At 45.0% G+C, this 19,982-nt stretch overlaps 1 protein-coding gene across 2 annotated transcripts in view; it reads left to right on the top strand.

Annotated features, from left to right (window-relative positions):
- SLC27A6 (solute carrier family 27 member 6) overlaps positions 1-19,982 on the top strand; it is a 153,002-nt gene that overhangs the window by 36,837 nt on the left and 96,183 nt on the right. For both annotated transcript variants that reach the window (XR_007773392.1, XM_050945796.1), the window contains exon 7: positions 10,558-10,648. Coding sequence is in view for 1 of the 2 variants with exons in the window: in XM_050945796.1 (XP_050801753.1) it covers positions 10,558-10,648 (91 nt within the window). In the remaining variant the exon portion in view is untranslated. The remainder of the gene's footprint in view (positions 1-10,557; positions 10,649-19,982) is intronic.

Consider the following 19,982-nt stretch of genomic DNA (forward strand, 5'->3'; position numbering starts at 1 on the left):
TAAATTCTGTTAGACTTTCCCATACAGCTCAGTAGGGGAAAAGGTGGAGCGGTTCTTTATATTGCATGAGGGATTCTTCCACTCTCATTGAGTTCTTGTTTTTAGTTTTAGTTTTTGGAAACCCCTTCCTTCACCATCCCTGAAGACCTAGTGTCACAACAGCCATCTCCGAGTTAGAAAACTATAGTAGATGGATCTTCCTGTGGATCCCATTAACACCATTCCTTTAAATGGCTGGAGAGGTTTGTCTCTAAGAAACATGCATCCCAGGGTTTAGATAATTAAATAATAGGTGTCTTTTTCAGAATTTCTACCTCACTAGACAGCCAATTTAACCTTGTGCTATTATTGAGGCCCAGTCCTGCTCTTCTTGAAATCAAGAGCAGCACACCCATAGTATGGAATTTTAAAAAGCAACTAAATATTTAGCAGCATAAATCCCATTGATTTAGAGTGAGATTTGTGTTCCTAAGTCACTTTGGTGCAATTAAAAATTCCATCTATAATCTTTGGTAGGTTCAGGATCAGGCCCAGAGTTGTTATATCTCCCTCTGTGGCCTTCTACCCTGCCTTCCCCCTATGTCTTTAAACCATGGAAGGTGTGGAATGTTGTTTTATTTTTGTTTCATACATTGATAAAAATGGTACTGTTTATATACCCAGAAAGGAAGATTGATACTTTTTCATGAATATGAAATAAATGTGCTATTTGTTCTCCTCTATGGTTTAGTCATATGACTTGAGTTAGCAACTGTAGACTAGAAGTTTTAAAAATTCTTTTAATTTGATTTATTTATTTTTGTAACTGGATAGTGAAGGTCTACAGACATTTCTGCTGTAAATTCTAACCAGTTAGCATTACTGTGCCCTATCAAAGTATCTATCTAATTTGATAATATAACTGTGAAATCTTCCCTCACCGTTTCCCAAAAATGAATATGTAAAGAATGTAAGACTTCTCATGAACAGGAAATGGCCACTCTGCAATTAGTCTAAATTAGTTTATAATGTCTTTTTAAAATACTGCTCAAACTCTTTCTTCTCCAGAAAATAAGCCTGCATTAAGGGCTAGATTCACAAAGAAACATGGGTGTGGTGATACTGAATGTCGATGGATAAATAATTAAAAAAATTCAAAGTACAACAGCTTCAACAGGAGAAAATGAGGGAGCCCCGCACCAGAATATCCCATAGCCCGGTGGCTAGGGCATTCACCTGAAAGGTGGCAGATCCCTATTCAACCCTTGCATCTTCTTCTGATGCAGCTGGGACTGGCCAACATCAGGCAGTATACTGAACTACTGTATAGGGTTCACCAGTCTGATTCAGTATGGCAGTTCCTATATTTGTACATTGAGGTGATGAGTGTGGAACAGAATCTAAAGATACTAAAGCTGATAAGACTGGTTCAGGCTCTGAAGATGAAAGCGAATTTTTTGTCACTAACTGCCTTCTCCTAAAGCAAGGAGGCAAAGACTAATGTGTGATTGATGTTCCATTTGCCAAATTATAGGTAATGTGACAGATACAATGCCAGGAATCAGAAAATGATCTTCTGTCAGCCAAATTGTACTTTATTATATTTTCAGTTGTGTGAAGAAAAAGGAGAATGCTGTAGTAGTGTTCCATGCATCCGAAGAGCCACTGAATGTGAGATGCTAACTGGAAATTGGTGCTCTTGTCTAGGAATAATTTAGTTTATTTGCACTGTGTAATCTCTAGGTACAATGGATCCTGTTGACATGTTTGAAGGTACAGTTACTCAGTCTATCTGCATGAACAGCTTTTTCAAAAAACAAGATGTCTATATGCCTCATGTGAATAGAATTAATGCAATAGAAAATGGGAGCCTACATTTGCTAAGGAAACAAAATTTGCAGAGGCTTCTGAACAGGAATGCACAGAGCAGCTTCAGACCTTTTATGCATATATTATTTGTGTGATGCATAAGAAGTTATAAAAAGTGGTAACAGGGAGTACAAATTACTACCTACCTAAAAATCAGCTTCTAAAAACTTGTATTCAGAACTTTGCATGTAACATTTTTTGCCAGTATTTTAGTTAAAAAAAAATTGTAAGGGCCTGAATCTTTCTCCAGTACTCATGCTGTGTAATACCTTGTTTTGTTGTTCTGTAGAAATCAGTAGAACTGCTTGCATGATAAGGCACTACTCTACATGAGAACGGATGACAGAATCAGGTGCTATTTTAACCTTTTTATCTGATGGAAAGCTTGACTGTGGCTATCAATCAAAAACATTTTAGCATTTTGTTGAAGCTTATTACCTTTCTTTCACAGAACAAAGAATCTCAGGACTGACCCAATTCTAGTGGAGTTTGTTTTTTGTTCATAATCTTAAATTTTAAAATAACAGAACAGGTACTTTTTAACATGAAAACGAAACTTCATGTAAAGTTTTAGCTAAAGCAGATATAAGCTTCTGGAAATTAATATTAACACACAAATTCTTAATGTGTTTATCAACAGTGTTACTAGCAACTCCTATGATTTTTGCCTGTTCAGCAAAGATTAAAACATGTCTGAAAATTAATAACACTGCTGCTCTTTTGATAGTGAAGTTATTCACATAGCTTTTGACAAGCATGCTCTAATACTGCCACTATATTCCAAGATATTTTACTGTACCAGTATTTTCTGGGGTTAGTACCAGATGTTTTTTGCAAAGCTTTTTTTTTTTTTTTTAAATAGTTGGTCCTGTTATGGCTAGCCAAATTATGAAGGGAAACAATTTAGCCAAAACAGGGTTAAATAGTGTCCAAACTCTGTTTTCATACATGGTTCAGAGTTCATCATAGGTAAGACCTTGTACTTATGAAACTTAGTTAATGTATGAAACTATTGTGCTAGGAAAGGAAATTATTTAAGTCTTTGAATTTGTTTGGATGGTAGATCCTGAATCTTGGCTTGTAAAAAAGGAAAGCTATTGCAAAATAAAATTAGGATGTGAATTAAAAATACAATAGCTATTCTGCACTAGTTCCTCATGTGGACACACTTACTCCACACAAAGAGGGTCTTTCTGCAGATTAGCTCAATCTACTTCCAAAGTGGATTAACCTAAACCACATGAAAGCACAATTTAGACTATGTGTACACTGTGAGATAGAAGTGTGATTCTCAACTTACGTACACACATTCAGCAAGCTAGCATAAATATAAATAATAGTCTAGCCATGGTAGCACAGGCAGCGATGGCACAGTTTCAGGTGAGATTGTACTTGGCATGGCTAAGCTGTGCCTCCGCTGATGCTCCCTATGCTATCGTGGCTACATGTACTGTTTATATTCACACTAAGGGCTTGGCTACACTTGAGAGTTGCAGTGCTGGTGATGGGGTTACAGCGCTGCAACTTACTCTGTGTCCACACTTGCAAAGCACAGCCAGCGCTGCAACTCCCTGGCTGCAGCGCTGGCTGTACACCTGGTCTGCTTGGGGTGTAACGATTCCAGTGCTGGTGATGCAGCGCTGCTCATCAAGTGTGGCCAGCAAAAGCGCTGTTATTGGCCTTCAGGGTATTAGGAGGTATCCCAGCATACCTTTTCAGCCACTCTGCTCATCGTTTCGCACTCCACTGCCCTGGGCTCAGGTGACCCGCCCTTTAAATGCCCCGGGAATTTTAAAAATCCCCTTCCTGTTTGCTCAGCCAGGTGTGGAGTGCAATCAATCAATCAATCAGTGACCATGCCTCCATGCCCCAAACGAGCCCCAGCATGGAACACTTGTGAGCTGCAGGACCTCATCAGTGTTTGGGTTGAGGAAGCTGTGCAGTCACAGCTGCGCTCCAGCCGTAGAAATTATGATACCTATGGCCAGATATCAAAGTCCATGCTGCAAAGGGGCCATGAACGGGACGCGGTGCAGTGCAGGGTTAAAGTAAAGGAGCTGCGGAGTGCCTATTGCAAAGCCCGTGAGGGAAACCGCCGCTCAGGTGCTGCCCCCATGACCTGCCGTTTTTACAAGGAGCTGGATGCGATACTTGGGGGTGACCCCACTGCCAATCCGAGGACCACGATTGACAGTTCAGAGCAGGGAGAGGAGGGGGAGGGGGAGAGTGTAGAGGAAATCGAGAGTGAGGCTACTGAGGTGGTGGGAGACACCCCGGAGTCCCACGAGGCATGCAGCCAGGAGCTCTTCTCAAGCCAGGAGGAAGGTAGCCAGTCGCAGCAGCTGGAACTTGTTGGTGAAGAAGAAGCAGAGGAGCGGGTTCCCGGTAAGCAGATTTTATTTTCAGGATGGAAATGTTTTGGGAGAGGAGGGTGGGGGTTATGGCTGCCTGCATGCATGCCTAGATGTGGAATAGCCCACTGATGTGGTCTATCACGTCGCGGTAATCGGCCTCGGTAATCTCTTCAAAAGTTTCAGCCAGAGCATGGGCAATGCGCTTGCGCAAGTTTATAGGGAGAGCCACTGTGGTCCTTGTCCCAGTCAGGCTAACGCGTCCACGCCACTGTGCCGTGAGGGGTGGGGGGACCATTGCTGCACACAGGCTGGCTGCATAGGGACCAGGGCGGAATCAAAATTGCTGTAGAAGACCCTCCCGCTCTTCCCCGGTAACCCGCAGCAGCGAGTTATCTGGCAGGATAAAATCTTGTGGAAAATGTAGGGATACTGTTCAGTGCAGGTCCCCCCCAGCTGCTCTCTGCTTTCCCCAATGCACAGAAACCCCAGTGAGCCCTGACTCAAACAGCTCCCCTTCCCAGGTGAGCTGCGGCAGAAACATGGCTTCCAGGAGTAACTGCTGTGGCAAATATGGGGGTGGTGTTCAGTGCACTTTCCCCCTAGCTGCTCTCTGCTTTCCCCAATGCACAGAAACCCCAGTGAGCCCTGACTCAAGCAGCTCCCCTTCCCAGGTGAGCTGCAGCAGCAACATGGCTTCATTAATCACTCATTCCCCATTACTCACCATGTCTTCGCTGCTGTGGCCTCTCTGTGCTATTTTTGCTATATGTAAATGATGCTACAAATAGTCTACAAACTCCTTCACTGTGATTATAAACAATGAAGCCTCTGTAATAAATGTTTCTATTTCTGTTTTTTTTAAGTGTCCTTGAATCCTCCGGCCCTATCACAGCCTGCTGAAAGACTACAGAACTTGAGGAGGAAACCAAGGAAAAGCAAAGAAGATTTGGTGAAAGCAGTTATGAATCAGTATGCCAGAGAGAATAAGAGGCTGCAGGACTGGAGAGAGAAAATGCATCAGTGGAGGGAAACACAAAGCAGGAGAAAGGAATTGGCTACCAAGAAAAGCACAAAGTAGCTGATAAGCCTCCTGTCGTGCCAAACGGACTGTATGCAGTCACTCATAGCCATGCAGGCAGATCACTACCGTGCTAACCCCCCCCCCGCCATCCCAAAGCTCTCCCCCTTGTGCCCCACTGTTTGCTCAAAACCCCCTTCTCCAGCATCCTGGTTCTTACCACCACCAGCTGCCCCCAACACCTGTACGTTCGCCTACCAGCCCTGAGAACTACGACCCATACCCTATGCACTCAACCCCCATCACCATGCAGCATATTAATTCTGAAGTGCAGCAGGCATTGCACAGCACTCCAGGCAGGACATATTCAAACCTCTGACTGTACAGTTCAGCACCCTACCCCCCTGCTCTTTTATGTACTGTATTTTGAATAAATGATTTCTTGGCTTTTAAAACGTTTTTATTATTGCAGAAAGTGAAACATACTGTACCTCAAGGGAAAAACAGGCACTGCAAATCATTGTAACCATTGCACTTCACTCCCGTGCAAGGCACCAAATATTACTGTTGGCTTTCAGCCTCAAATTGCTCCCTTAAGGCATTCCTAATCCTTGTAGTCCTGTGCTGGGCCTCTCTAGTAGCCCTGCTCTCTGGCTGTGCAAATTCAGCCTCCAGGTGTTGAACCTCGGAGGTCCATTCCTCACTGAATGTTTCACCCTTCCCTTCACAAATATTATGGAGGGTACAGCACGCGGATATAACCGCAGGGATGCTGCTTTCCCCCAAGTCTAGCTTCCCATAAAGACATCTCCAGCGCCCTTTTAAATGGCCAAAAGCACACTCCACAGTCATTCTGCACCGGCTCAGCCTGTAGTTGAACCGGTCCTTGCTCCTGTCAAGCTTCCCTGCATACGGTTTCATGAGCCATGGCATTAATGGGTAAGCGAGGTCTCCAGGGATCACAATGGGCATTTCGACATCCCCTACTGTGATCTTGCGGTCTGGGAAAAAAGTCCCGGCCTGCAGCTTCCTGAACAGGCCACTGTTCTGAAAGATGCGTGCATCATGCACCTTTCCAGGCCATCCTGTGTAAATGTCAATGAAACGCCCATGGTGATCCACAAGCACTTGGAGAACCACAGAGAAATACCCCTTCTGATTAATGTACTCGGAAGCCTGGTGGGGTGGTGCCAGAATAGGAATATGTGTCCCATCTATCGCCCCTCCACAGCTAGGGAAACCCATTTGTGCAAAGCCATCCAGAATGTCCTGCACGTTCCCCCGAGTCATGGTTCTTCTTAGCAGGATGCGATTAATGGCCCTGCAAACGTGCATCAACACTATTCCAACGGTCGACTTTCCCACTCCAAACTGGTTCGTGACCGATCAGTAGCTGTCTGGAGTTGCCATCTTCCAGATTGCAATAGCCACCCGCTTCTCCACTGACAGGGCAGCTCTCAATCTCGTGTCCTTGCGCCGCAGGGTGGGGGCAAGCTCAGCACACAGTCCCATGAAAGTGGCTTTTCTCATCCGAAAGTTCTGCAGCCACTGCTCGTCATCCCAGACGTGCAGGACGATGTGATCTCACCACTCAGTGCTTGTTTCCCGAGCCCAAAGGTGGCGTTCCACGGTGCTGAGCATGTCCGTTACTGCCATAAGCAATTTATTGTCACGTGCGTCAGGCAAATCGATATCATCGTCGGACTCCTCACTGTCACTTTGGAGCTGAAGGAATAGCTCAACTGCCAAACATGATGTGCGGGCGACATTCATCAGCAAAGTCCTCAGCAGCTCGGGCTCCATTTCTAACAGAACTCGCTCTGCAGACTCACAATGGCGTCAAACTGCTGGAATATGTAGTGATGCACCACGGGGCGTTGGGACAGGAAGCGGAATGACCCGTATCCTTCCCACAACCCACAGCACCAAAATGTGACGAGGTACTCTGTGGGACAGCTGCCCACAATGCACCACTCCCAACAGCGCTGAAAATGCTGAAAATGTGGCCACACTGCAGCGCTGGTAGCTGTCAGTGTGGCCACACTGCAGCGCTTTCCCTACACAGCTGTACGAAGACAGCTGTAACTCCCAGCGCTGTACAACTGTAAGTGTAGTCATACCCTAACTCTCATCGACCTAGCATGAGTATGTGTAAGTGAGCTGGGAATCACACCCCTAGCTCATAGTGGAGATGCAGCCTTAGGGAGGAACAAGTGTTCACACTGGGAACTTGTGTGGAATAGCTATTCTTGGCTATTTTCCTATGTAGACAAGTGTATACATGTAGCAGTTTGTTTTATAAACATCTGCCATTGAACAGTAGATTACCTGTAAAATTTCTGGCTGACAAACCAAACCAAAGGCAAAAGCTGATACATATTTTTACTGGTCCATTGTGAGTTTAAAATATAATAATTTTAAAACAATTTTTAAAACATATTTGAATTGAAATATTGTATTTTAAAAGAGCAGCGTTGTGACATTATGATGATACTGTTAGCTAGAAAAAAAGATGGTCCTGTAGTTAGGGTATTAGCACAGCACCTAGAAGACCCAGGTTCAATTTCTTGCTCAGCCCCAGGCTGTCTGTGTGACTGTGGGAAAGTCACTTGGCCTCTCTGTGCCTCAGATCACCATTTTGTAGATGGGGACAATAGCACTTCCCTACCTCACAGGAGCATTGTGAAGATAAATGCATTAAAGATTGTGAGGTGCTCAGATACTATGGTAATTTGTCCATGTAAGTACTTTTAAGTAGATAAATAACATTAGAGCAACATAATCACAGGGCAGTGGTGATACAGAGTATGGTCAGATTGCACTTCAGCTGGTTGAAAGGTTCATGCATTGTATAATTATTTATTTATCCAGTAAAAAAGTTAAAATTAGATGAACGATCCACTGCATTACACTGTGAAGAATAATACAGTAATGTTTGTCTACATCCCTTCTTTCCCCATAATTTGGAATAGTCAAGATGAAACAGATTTAGGTCTGTAACTGCAGCAGTATGATGCAGCACCACCTGCTATGCCAAGGCGACTCCAATTCACAAACTTTAATGCAGAAGGAAAGCAGCTTGCACGTAGACAGATTTATGGTATTACAGATGCTGATGAGTAGGTTCAGTAAATCTCAGTTCACGTGTCCAGTCTTTAGATCATTGGGCTGATACACAGTAGTGTACTGTTAGAGGTACTCTTCGTTAGACCAGGTGTTTAAACAAAGGTTCTTTTGCTTCATGCTCTGGGTAGCAGTGAGATCCAAAGATGCATCTTTGGTCAGGGAAATCAGGTAATCTCAACATTTCCTCTGTCAATGAAACAGATTGCGCAAACAAGGTTGTACTTGAGTGCCTAATGACAATTGAATTATCAGGTGCAGTCAGTTGCTTTGCTACCAAAATCTAGCCTTTACATTATAAAGCATTTTCAATATATCTAATACAAAAAGTACTGTTTATAACTAAGTTACAGTATCATTCAATTTCATATTACAAAAGGTGTGCACAGTGTGCAGCTGCATTCACTAATCCAGAGTTGGAGAAAAACTCAGTTCTCGCTTTTTGTTTGGGTGTAGCAAAATCAAATACTTTATTATTTCTCCAGCAATTGCAATAGAGGGAGGGAGTGCTCTAGGACACTGGGTCACCCCAGTCCTGGTAACAGTCACTCACACTGGTGTACACACACCCCCCCCAAGGCCTTTATTTCCAAATACCACGATGCATCTGTACCTTATGTCTGGACCCAATACCATGAGGCGGTATAACAACCCCTCTTGAGGTGGTAAAATCCCCTCAGCACCGGTGCATACCTAATGCATTTCACTAGGCATTACCTAATGCATTTACCTATGCATTACCTTGTTGGCCAACCCAGCAGTTTACCAGTACTGCTATAAACTAACCTTATTGGGGCCTTTCCCCAATACCACTTTGCATCTGATCTTGCTGCACAGTCAATAAATTCAGATGGCATGAGCCCAACAGAGACAGAAGGCCCACGGACAGTCCTCCGACGACACCCCAATAGAGATTTCAAAAGGTCTCATACCTCTCGTGTGGCGCCATGGGGTTCGAAGGGGAATGATCCGTAGACAGTGCTGTATTGATGAGAGAGTTACAGCCGACATAGTTACAGCCTTTGGGGAGGTGGATTAATCATTGGCAAAGGAGCATCTTTACTAAAGTGCTACACTGGTGCAGCCATGGCATAATATGTGAAAACAAGCCCTTAGTGTAAATGAGAATCAGGTCCTGAGTATTCAGTGAGAAAAAGTACCTGGGTTTTTAATGTTGGCAAGAATATGGGGCCCAGTCCTGCAGCCAGGGCCAGATTCTGTCTAGTCCTATGCAAGAGGGTGCAAGAAGCCTTTCACCCTAGCTTCAACTCTGGTGTGCAGCCCATATAGGGGTCAGTTGGAATAGCAATGTCTGTGACTGGGGGAGTATAGAAAGTTCTGTCCCTATGCTCTCAGCAGTGCACAGTATCCAAAAGGAGGACGTGAAGCCCACTGAGCAGGACTGGTGCCCAGCAGGGCGAAGTCTGCAGTCCAAAAAAAAGTATAGTAGTGGGAATGCTCCCCTGCTTGTTGATGTTTAGGGAAGTAGAATGCGCCCAGTCTTCTTGTTCAGGTAGTGCAGCTGTACAGCTTTACCAAAATGCGGCTTTTCCTAAGAGCCATACTGTAGTGCTGAGTGAGCGTGAAAGTTGTTAGCATCCCAAGGAATGCTGCTTTTGGTTCATCTACAGTCCTTTTCTGACAGTTTAATCTGCTCTTCATGATACTTCCACAATATACAACTTCAAGCATTCTCACTAGCAAGCAATACTAAAAACTGCGGGCCAGATCCTCATCTGGAATAAATTGGCATAACTCCACTGAAATAAATGGAACTACACTGATTTACACCAGTTAAGGATCTGGTCCCAGGAGTAGTTTTGTAGCAGGCTTTGCTAACAAATACTATAGCTAAAGTTGCAGATCTGATTCTATTATTATGACATCCTGGTGCAGATTCTGGTACACTGCTCCAATGGTATATAGGGGCCACAGTTTTGCCACAAGGTGCTGTATGAAAATAAGTGAGATTACATATGTGTCCAGAGATATTTTTAATGTTACAGGGTTATTAAAATCAGATGTTGCTTTTCTTCAGTGAATAGTATGAGTTTATCTTGTGCATTTTGTATTTACATAAAACTGGTTTCTACATGTAGGTAAAAAAGATTTGAATGCTGTACATAAAATTGTTTTGTTGCTTACTTTTGCTACCACCAGATGTCGCTGTGCTTATAAATAACTGATGGTCCATCTGTTCTCTTCTCTTTTCAGCTTTTTTCCCCTTTTGACTTAATCAAGTATGATTTTAAAAAAGATGAACCAATTAGAAATAGGCATGGTTGGTGTGAGAAGGTTAAGAAAGGTAAGCATTCATTATAACAGGATACATCCAGCCTATAAAAAACTTACAGGTTTTTTTTAAAAAATGAACTGTTATTGTGTAACAAATGATAAAGCACCAACATCAGCTAATAATAACGTATAACAATGTGTGCGTACAAAATCAGTAGGTTTAATGACATTTTTAAGCATGTGAGGCTTTAGAAGCACAATCTTTTAATGGTAGACTGCCTAAGGACAAAAACACAAATAGGGAAAAGATAGACTTTCCTTTCTGCTTGAAATTTCAAAATTTATCAGAATGAAAACCTTTCTAAGTGTCAGAGGTTTTCAGACAATGAAATTCTGAGTTTTGACAAGTTCTAACTGTATCCTGGAAAGTAGTGGCTCTGAAAAGATTTTAAGATTCACTGTGGACAAGCAACTCCATGTGAGCTCCCAGTGCGATGCTGTGGCAAAAATGGCTAATGCAATCTTTGGCTATATAAATAGGGGAACAGTGAGTAGGATTAGGGACATGATTTTACCTCTGTATAAGTGATTGATAAGACATACTGTATACAGTTCAGGTTTCCATATTTTAAAAAGCATATTATAAAATTGGAGAGGGTACAAAAAATAATTAGAGGGCTGGAAAAAATGCCTTACTGTGAAAAACTAAAAGAGCTCATTCTCTTTAGCTTATTAGAAAGATTGAGAGACTACTTGGTACATGTATCAGAGGGGTAGCCATGTTAGTCTGGATCTGTAAAAGCAGCAAAGAATCCTGTGGCACCTTATAGAATAACAGACGTTTTGGAGCATGAGCTTTCGTGGGTGAATAGCCACTTCGTCAGATGCATGTAGTGGAAATTTCCAGGAGCAGGTATATATATGCAGGCAAGCTAGAGATAATGAGGTAGGTTCAATCAGGGAGGATGAGGCCCTGTTCTAGCAGTTGAGGTGTGAAAACCAAGGGAGGAAAACTGGTTTAGTAATTGGCAAGCCATTCACAGTCTTTGTTTAATCCTGAGCTGATGGTGTCAAATTTGCAGATGAACTGAAGCTCAGCAGTTTCTCTTTCAAGTCTGGTCCTGAAGTTCTTTTGCTGCAGGATGGCCACCTTAAGGTCTGCTATAGTGTGGCCAGGGAGGTTGAAGTGTTCTCCTACAGGTTTTTGTATATTGCCATTCCTAATATCTGATTTGTGTCCATTTATCCTTTTCCATAGCGACTGTCCAGTTTGGCCGATGTACATAGCAGAGGGGCATTGCTGGCATATGATGGCATATATTACATTGGTGGACGTGCAGGTGAATGAACCGGTGATGGTATGGCTGATCTGGTTAGGTCCTGTGATGCTATTGCTGGTGTAGATATGTGGGCAGAGCTGGCATCGAGGTTTGTTGCATGGATTGGTTCCTGAGCTAGAGTTACTATGGTGCGGTGTGCAGTTACTGGTGAGAATATGTTTCAGGTTGGCAGGTTGCCTGTGGGCGAGGACTGGCCTGCCACCCAAGGCCTGTGAAAGTGTGCGATTGTTGTCCAGGATGGGTTGTAGATCCCTGATGATGCGTTGGAGGGGTTTTAGCTGGGGACTTGTCATAAACAGATAGCTAAGGGTTAATGTCTCTTTCACCTGAAGCACCTGACCAGAGGACCAATCAGGAAACTGGATTTTTTCAACTTTGGGTGGAGGGAATTGAGTGTCTAAGGTCTTTGTTTTCTGTCTGCCTGCCTTCTCTGAGCTTTGGAGAAGTAGCTCTACTTTCTAGTCTTCTGTTTCTAAGTGTAAGGACAAAGAGATCAGATAGTAAGTTCTATGGTTTCTTTTCTTTGGTATTTGCATGAATATAAGTGCTGGAGTGCTTTGATTTGTATTCTTTTTGAATAAGGCTGTTTATTCAATATTCTTTTAAGCAATTGACCCTGTGTTGTATTATCTCAATACAGAGAGAACATTTGTACTTATTTTTCTTTCTTTTTATATAAAGCTTTCTTTTAAGACCTGTTGGAGTTTTTCTTTACTTCAGGGAAATTGAGTCTGTACTCACCAGGGAATTGGTGGGAGGAAGAAATCAAGGGGAGATTTGTGTGTTGGATTGCTAGCCTGACTTTGCATTCCCTCTGGGGGAATAGGAAAGTACTTTTTGTTTCCAGGATTGGGAACAGAGAGGGAGATTCACTCTGTTTGGATTCACAGAGCTTGTGTCTGTGTATCTCTCCAGGAGCACCTGGAGGGGGGAAGGGAAAAAGGATTATTTCCCTTTGTTGTGAGACTCAAGGGATTTGGGTCTTGGGGTCCCCAGGGAAGGTTTTTCAGAGAGACCAGAGTGCCCCAAAACACTCTAATTTTTTGGGTGGTGGCAGCAGGTACCAGGTCCAAGCTGGTAACTAAGCTTGGAGGTTTTCATGCTAACCCCCATATTTTGGACGCTAAGGTCCAAATCTGGGACTAAGGTTATTACATGGTGGCAGCGGTGGGATTAGAATCCAAAAGCCAGTAGGAATATTATATTTTTCTTTTCTCTGCTAAGGGCTTTTTAGCAGAGAGAAACAGTTGGTTTTAAAAGGGAACCAGAGAGAATTTTTTTTCTGCTCTCTCTCGCAGTTTGTGGCTTGCATGTTAAGGGTCTTTTGTCATGCAATAGCCCTCCCATTAGGAGGCAAGTACCGGCACTTATATGCATGCAAATAAAGTGGTTTTTCTGGTTTCCCTTCATTGAACATTAGCTAGAGAGAGAAAGGGAAAAAAGCACTGTTGCTAGGCAGACTTCAGGAGGCAACAGAGAACCTGCAGTTCACAAGATAAACACCGGAGGGCACCCCAACACAAGAAAACAGGAACCATGACTTCTAAGGCAAAAATTGACGCCGAAGGACAAATCAAAGAAGCTGAACACAGGCGACAGATGGAGATGAAAGAAAAGGAAGAAAGCATCAAACTGGCAGCCTTCCAAAGAGAACAGGCGGCCCAAGAGGCAGCACACAAAAGAAAACTAGAAGAAGAAGAGGTGGCCCACCGCCGAGAAATGGAAAAGCACCAAAAAGAAATGGAAAAACAACAAAAAGAAATGGAAAAACAACAAAAAGAGAATGAAGAGAAGGAAAAACAGAGAAAACATGAACTGGAATTGGCAAAAGCTGGGCTGCATGTGCCAGCCAACCCTAACAACCCGGTGCCAAATATTGCTCCACAGCACAGGAAATTTCCCACCTACAAGGCAGGTGATGACACCGAGGCCTTCTTGGAAAATTTTGAAAGAGCCTGTCTTGGGTACAGCATTCCCGAAGACCAGTACATGGTAGAATTGAGGTCACAGCTCAGTGAACCTTTAGCAGAGGTGGCAGCTGAAATGCCTAAGCACCAAATGAATGACTATAAACTTTTCCTAACCAAGGCCAGATACAGGATGGGGATAACCCCAGATCATGCCCGTCGGCGCTTCAGAACCCAAAAGTGGAAACCCGAGGTGTCATTTCCCAAACACGCCTACTACATTGCAAAAAACTATGAGGCCTGGCTAACAGGAAACAACATTCAAACCTTGGAAGAACTGAACCTCCTCATACAAATGGAGCAGTTCTTGGATGGTGTTCCTGAAGACATCACGCGGTACATACAAGATGGAAACCCCAAGAATATCGCTGAGGCGGGGGAGATTGGAGCCAAATGGATGGAACTGGCAGAAAGCAAGAAAGCTACTGTCAAGGGGAACGATTACCCCAGGGGGCACACAGACCATAAACCCTACAACCGAGGACAGCCAAAGACCCCACATACCACCCAAGTAAAGCCACAGATACCCTACCCTTCAACCTCACCAGTCTCCAGTAACTCACCTCGGCCCAGTGACCCATCAGATGGAAGATGCTTTAAGTGTAATGAACTGGGACATATCAAGGCCAAGTGTCCCAAGAACACCATGCGAGTGCAATTCATTACACCACCATCACACCAAAGATCCCCAGGCCCGGATGCCTCTCAAATACCCTTGGAGCGAAGGGAAAATTTGAGAGTGGGCGGAAAGAAGGTTACTGCGTGGAGAGACACGGGGGCACAAGTGTCAGCTATCCACCAATCCTTCGTTGACCCCAAATTCATCAACCCAAAGGCCAAAGTTACAATTTACCCCTTCATGTCACAAGCTGTAGACTTGCCTACAGCTCAACTGCCTGTCCAGTACAAAGGCTGGTCAGGAATGTGGACTTTTGCAGTCTATGACAATTATCCTATCCCCATGCTACTGGGGGAAGACTTGGCCAACCAGGTGAGGCGGGCCAAGAGAGTGGGAATGGTTACACGTAGCCAAACCAGGCAAGCTTCCAGACCCATTCCTGTTCCTGAACCGTCCACAGAGGCCCCGTCTGTGTTACCAGAGACCCAGACAGAGGTAGTGGACCCAGATTCCATGCCTACCACTGAAACAGCCACAGCATCTCCAGTCCCAGGCCCGGAACTGGAACAGCAACCAGCACCAGCAAGTGCAACCACATCTTCAAACTCAACGCCAGAGGGCGCCAGCGAGCCAGAACAGGCAGAAGCAAAAGACAGCCATACCCAAAAGGCTCAGCCAGAGCCTGAAATACCCTCAGGTGCACCAGCGGAGAGCGGTACACCAGCAACGGAAACAACCCCATCACCTACATCGCTTCCAGAGGGACCAAGCCCAAGTCCACAGTCTGAGGAAGAACTGGTGACCCCAGCCTCAAGGGAACAGTTCCAGGCTGAGCAGGAAGCGGATGACAGCCTTCAGAAAGCTTGGGCAGCGGCACGGAGCACCCCACCGCCTCTCAGCTCTTCTAATCGATCCCGGTTTGTTATAGACCAAGGACTTTTGTACAAGGAAATTCTTTCTGGTGGACACCGGGAAGAATGGCAGCCGCAAAAACAGTTGGTGGTTCCAACTAAGTACCGGGGGAAGCTCTTAAGCTTAGCCCATGATCATCCCAGTGGCCATGCTGGGGTGAACAGAACCAAGGACCGGTTGGGGAAGTCCTTCCACTGGGAGGGGATGGGCAAGGACGTTGCCAAGTATGTCCGGTCTTGTGAGGTATGCCAAAGAGTGGGTAAGCCTCAAGACCAGGTCAAGGCCCCTCTCCAGCCACTCCCCATAATTGAGGTCCCATTTCAGCGAGTAGCTGTGGATATTCTGGGCCCTTTCCCAAAAAAGACGCCCAGAGGAAAGCAGTACGTACTGACTTTAGTGGACTTTGCTACCCAATGGCCAGAAGCAGTCGCTCTAGGCAACACCAGGGCTAACACTGTGTGCCTGGCCCTAACAGACATCTTTGCCAGGGTAGGTTGGCCCTGCGACATCCTTACAGATTCAGGGTCTAATTTCCTGGCAGGGACCATGGAAAAACTGTGGGAAACTCATGGGGTGAATCACTTGGTTGCCACCCCATACCACCATCAAACCAATGGCCTGGTGGAAAGGTTCAATGGAACTTTGGGGGCCATGATACGAAAATTCATCAACGAATTCTCCAATAATTGGGACCTAGTGTTGCAGCAGTTGCTGTTTGCCTACAGGGCTGTACCACATCCCAGTTTAGGGTTTTCACCATTTGAACTTGTGTATGGTCACGAGGTTAAGGGGCCATTACAGTTGGTAAAGCAGCAATGGGAGGGGTTTACGCCTTCTCCAGGAACTAACATTCTGGACTTTGTAAGCAACCTACAAAGCACCCTCCGACACTCTTTAGCCCTGGCTAGAGAGAATCTAAAGGATGCTCAGGAAGAGCAAAAGGCCTGGTATGACAGACATGCCAGAGATCGGTCCTTCAAGGTAGGAGACCAGGTTATGGTCTTGAAGGCGCAACAGGCCCATAAGATGAAAGCATCATGGGAAGGGCCCTTCACGGTCCAAGAGCGCCTGGGAGCTGTAAACTACCTCATAGCATTTCCCAATTCCTCACTAAAGCCTAAAGTGTACCATGTTAATTCTCTCAAGCCTTTCTATTCCAGAGACTTACAGGTTTGTCAGTTTACAGTCCAGGGAGATGATGCTGAGTGGCCTGACGGTGTCTACTACGACGGGAAAAAAAGACGGTGGCGTGGAAGAGGTGAACCTCTCAACCACCCTGGAACGTCTGCAGCGGCAACAAATCAAGGAGCTGTGCACTAGCTTCGCCCCATTGTTCTCAGCCACCCCAGGACGGACTGAACGGGCATACCACTCCATTGATACAGGTAATGCTCACCCAATCAGAACCCCACCCTACCGAGTGTCTCCTCATGCCCAAGCTGCTATAGAACGGGAGATCCAGAACATGCTACAGATGGGTATAATCCGCTCATCTACCAGTGCATGGGCATCTCCAGTGGTTCTGGTACCCAAACCAGATGGGGAAATACGCTTTTGCGTGGACTACCGTAAGCTCAATGCTGTAACTCGTCCGGACAACTATCCAATGCCACGTACCGATGAGCTATTGGAAAAGTTGGGACGTGCCCAGTTCATCTCTACAATAGACTTAACCAAGGGGTACTGGCAAGTACCGCTAGATGAACCTGCCAAGGAGAGGTCAGCATTCGTCACCCATGCGGGGGTGTATGAATTCAATGTCCTTCCTTTCGGCCTTCGAAATGCACCCGCCACCTTCCAGAGGCTGGTAGATGGTCTACTAGCTGGACTGGGAGAATTTGCAGTTGCCTACCTCGATGATGTGGCCATTTTTTCAGACTCCTGGCCCGAACACCTACTACACCTGGAAAAGGTCTTTGAGCGCATCAGGCAGGCAGAACTAACTGTTAAGGCCAAAAAGTGTCAAATAGGCCAAAACAGAGTGACTTACCTGGGGCACCAGGTGGGTCGAGAAACCATAAACCCCCTACAGGCCAAGGTGGATGCTATCCAAAAGTGGCCTGTCCCAAGGTCAAAGAAACAGGTCCAATCCTTCTTAGGCTTGGCCGGATACTACAGGCGATTTGTACCACACTACAGCCAAATCGCTGCCCCACTGACCGACCTGACCAAAAAGACCCAGCCAAATGCAGTTAAGTGGACTGATAAGTGTCAAAAGGCCTTTACCCAACTTAAGGCGACGCTCATGTCGGACCCTGTGCTCAGGGCCCCGGATTTTGACAAGCCATTCCTAGTAACCACAGATGCATCTGAGCGTGGTATAGGAGCAGTGCTCATGCAGGAAGCAACAGATCACAACTTCCATCCTGTCGTGTTTCTCAGCAAGAAACTGTCTAAGAGGGAAAGTCACTGGTCAGTCAGTGAAAAGGAATGCTATGCCATTGTGTACGCCCTGGAAAAGCTACGCCCATATGTTTGGGGACGGCGGTTCCAACTACAAACTGACCATGCTGCACTAAAGTGGCTTCATACTGCCAAGGGGAACAACAAGAAACTTCTTCGTTGGAGTTTAGCTCTCCAAGATTTTGATTTTGAAATTCAACACATCACAGGAGCTTCTAACAAAGTAGCTGATGCACTCTCCCGTGAGAGTTTCCCAGAATTCAGTAGTTAAAAAGTGTTCTTAAAATGTAGAAGTCTGTTAGTTATATACTTAGGAGTATATGTAAAGGTGTATGTGTTGTATTAATCTGTTTATTTTCAAGTTCTAAAAGGAAATCGCCGCCAGTGAGCTTCCCCACTGTCTGCAATTTGGGGGGCGTGTCATAAACAGATAGCTAAGGGTTAATGTCTCTTTCACCTGAAGCACCTGACCAGAGGACCAATCAGGAAACTGGATTTTTTCAACTTTGGGTGGAGGGAATTGAGTGTCTAAGGTCTTTGTTTTCTGTCTGCCTGCCTTCTCTGAGCTTTGGAGAAGTAGCTCTACTTTCTAGTCTTCTGTTTCTAAGTGTAAGGACAAAGAGATCAGATAGTAAGTTCTATGGTTTCTTTTCTTTGGTATTTGCATGAATATAAGTGCTGGAGTGCTTTGATTTGTATTCTTTTTGAATAAGGCTGTTTATTCAATATTCTTTTAAGCAATTGACCCTGTGTTGTATTATCTCAATACAGAGAGAACATTTGTACTTATTTTTCTTTCTTTTTATATAAAGCTTTCTTTTAAGACCTGTTGGAGTTTTTCTTTACTTCAGGGAAATTGAGTCTGTACTCACCAGGGAATTGGTGGGAGGAAGAAATCAAGGGGAGATTTGTGTGTTGGATTGCTAGCCTGACTTTGCATTCCCTCTGGGGGAATAGGAAAGTACTTTTTGTTTCCAGGATTGGGAACAGAGAGGGAGATTCACTCTGTTTGGATTCACAGAGCTTGTGTCTGTGTATCTCTCCAGGAGCACCTGGAGGGGGGAAGGGAAAAAGGATTATTTCCCTTTGTTGTGAGACTCAAGGGATTTGGGTCTTGGGGTCCCCAGGGAAGGTTTTTCAGAGGGACCAGAGTGCCCCAAAACACTCTAATTTTTTGGGTGGTGGCAGCAGGTACCAGGTCCAAGCTGGTAACTAAGCTTGGAGGTTTTCATGCTAACCCCCATATTTTGGACGCTAAGGTCCAAATCTGGGACTAAGGTTATTACAGGACTGTATGTGATGGCCAGTGGAGTCCTGTTGGTTTCTTTCTTGGGTTTGTCTTGCAGTAGGAGGCTTCTGGGTACATGTCTGGCTCTGTTGATCTGTTTCCTTATTTCCTTGTGTGGGTATTGTAGTTTTGAGAATGTTTGGTGGAGATTTTTTAGGTGTTGGTGTCTGTCTGAGGGGTTAGAGCAGATGCGATTGTACCTCAGTGCTTGGCTGTAGACAATGGATCGTGTGATGTGCCCAGGATGGAAGCTGGAGGCATGAAGGTAGGCATAGCGGTCGGTGGGTTTTCGGTATAGGGTGGTGTTGATGTGACCATCACTTATTTGCACCGTGGTGTCCAGGAGGTGGACCTCCCGTGTAGATTGGTCCAGGTTGAGGTTGATGGTGGGGTGGAAGCTGTTGAAATCCTGGTGGAATTTTTCCAGAGTCTCCTTCCCATGGGTCCAGATGATGAAGATGTCATCAATGTAGCGTAGGGTCCAGATGATGAAGATGTCATCAATGTAGCGTTCCACAAACCCGGAAATCCTGGACGCCCCATCATCTCGGGCATTGGCACTCTCACTGAAGAACGGTCTGGATGTGGACTCTCTACTCAGACCCTATGCCATCAGCACTCTCAGCTATCTCCGTGACACCACTGATTTCCTGAGGAAACTACAATGCATTGGTGACCTTCCACAAAACACCATCCTAGCCACCATGGACGTAGAGGTTCTCTACACAAACATCCCACACACAGATGGAATACAAGCTGTCAGGAACGGTATCCCTGATAATGCCACAGCACAACTGGCTGCTGAGCTCTGTGCCTTTATCCTTACACACAACTGTTTCAAATTTGATGACAATATATATCTCCAGATCAGTGGC

This window comes from Gopherus flavomarginatus, chromosome 3, assembly GCF_025201925.1.
Source record: "Gopherus flavomarginatus isolate rGopFla2 chromosome 3, rGopFla2.mat.asm, whole genome shotgun sequence".
Taxonomy (NCBI): Eukaryota; Metazoa; Chordata; order Testudines; family Testudinidae; genus Gopherus; species Gopherus flavomarginatus.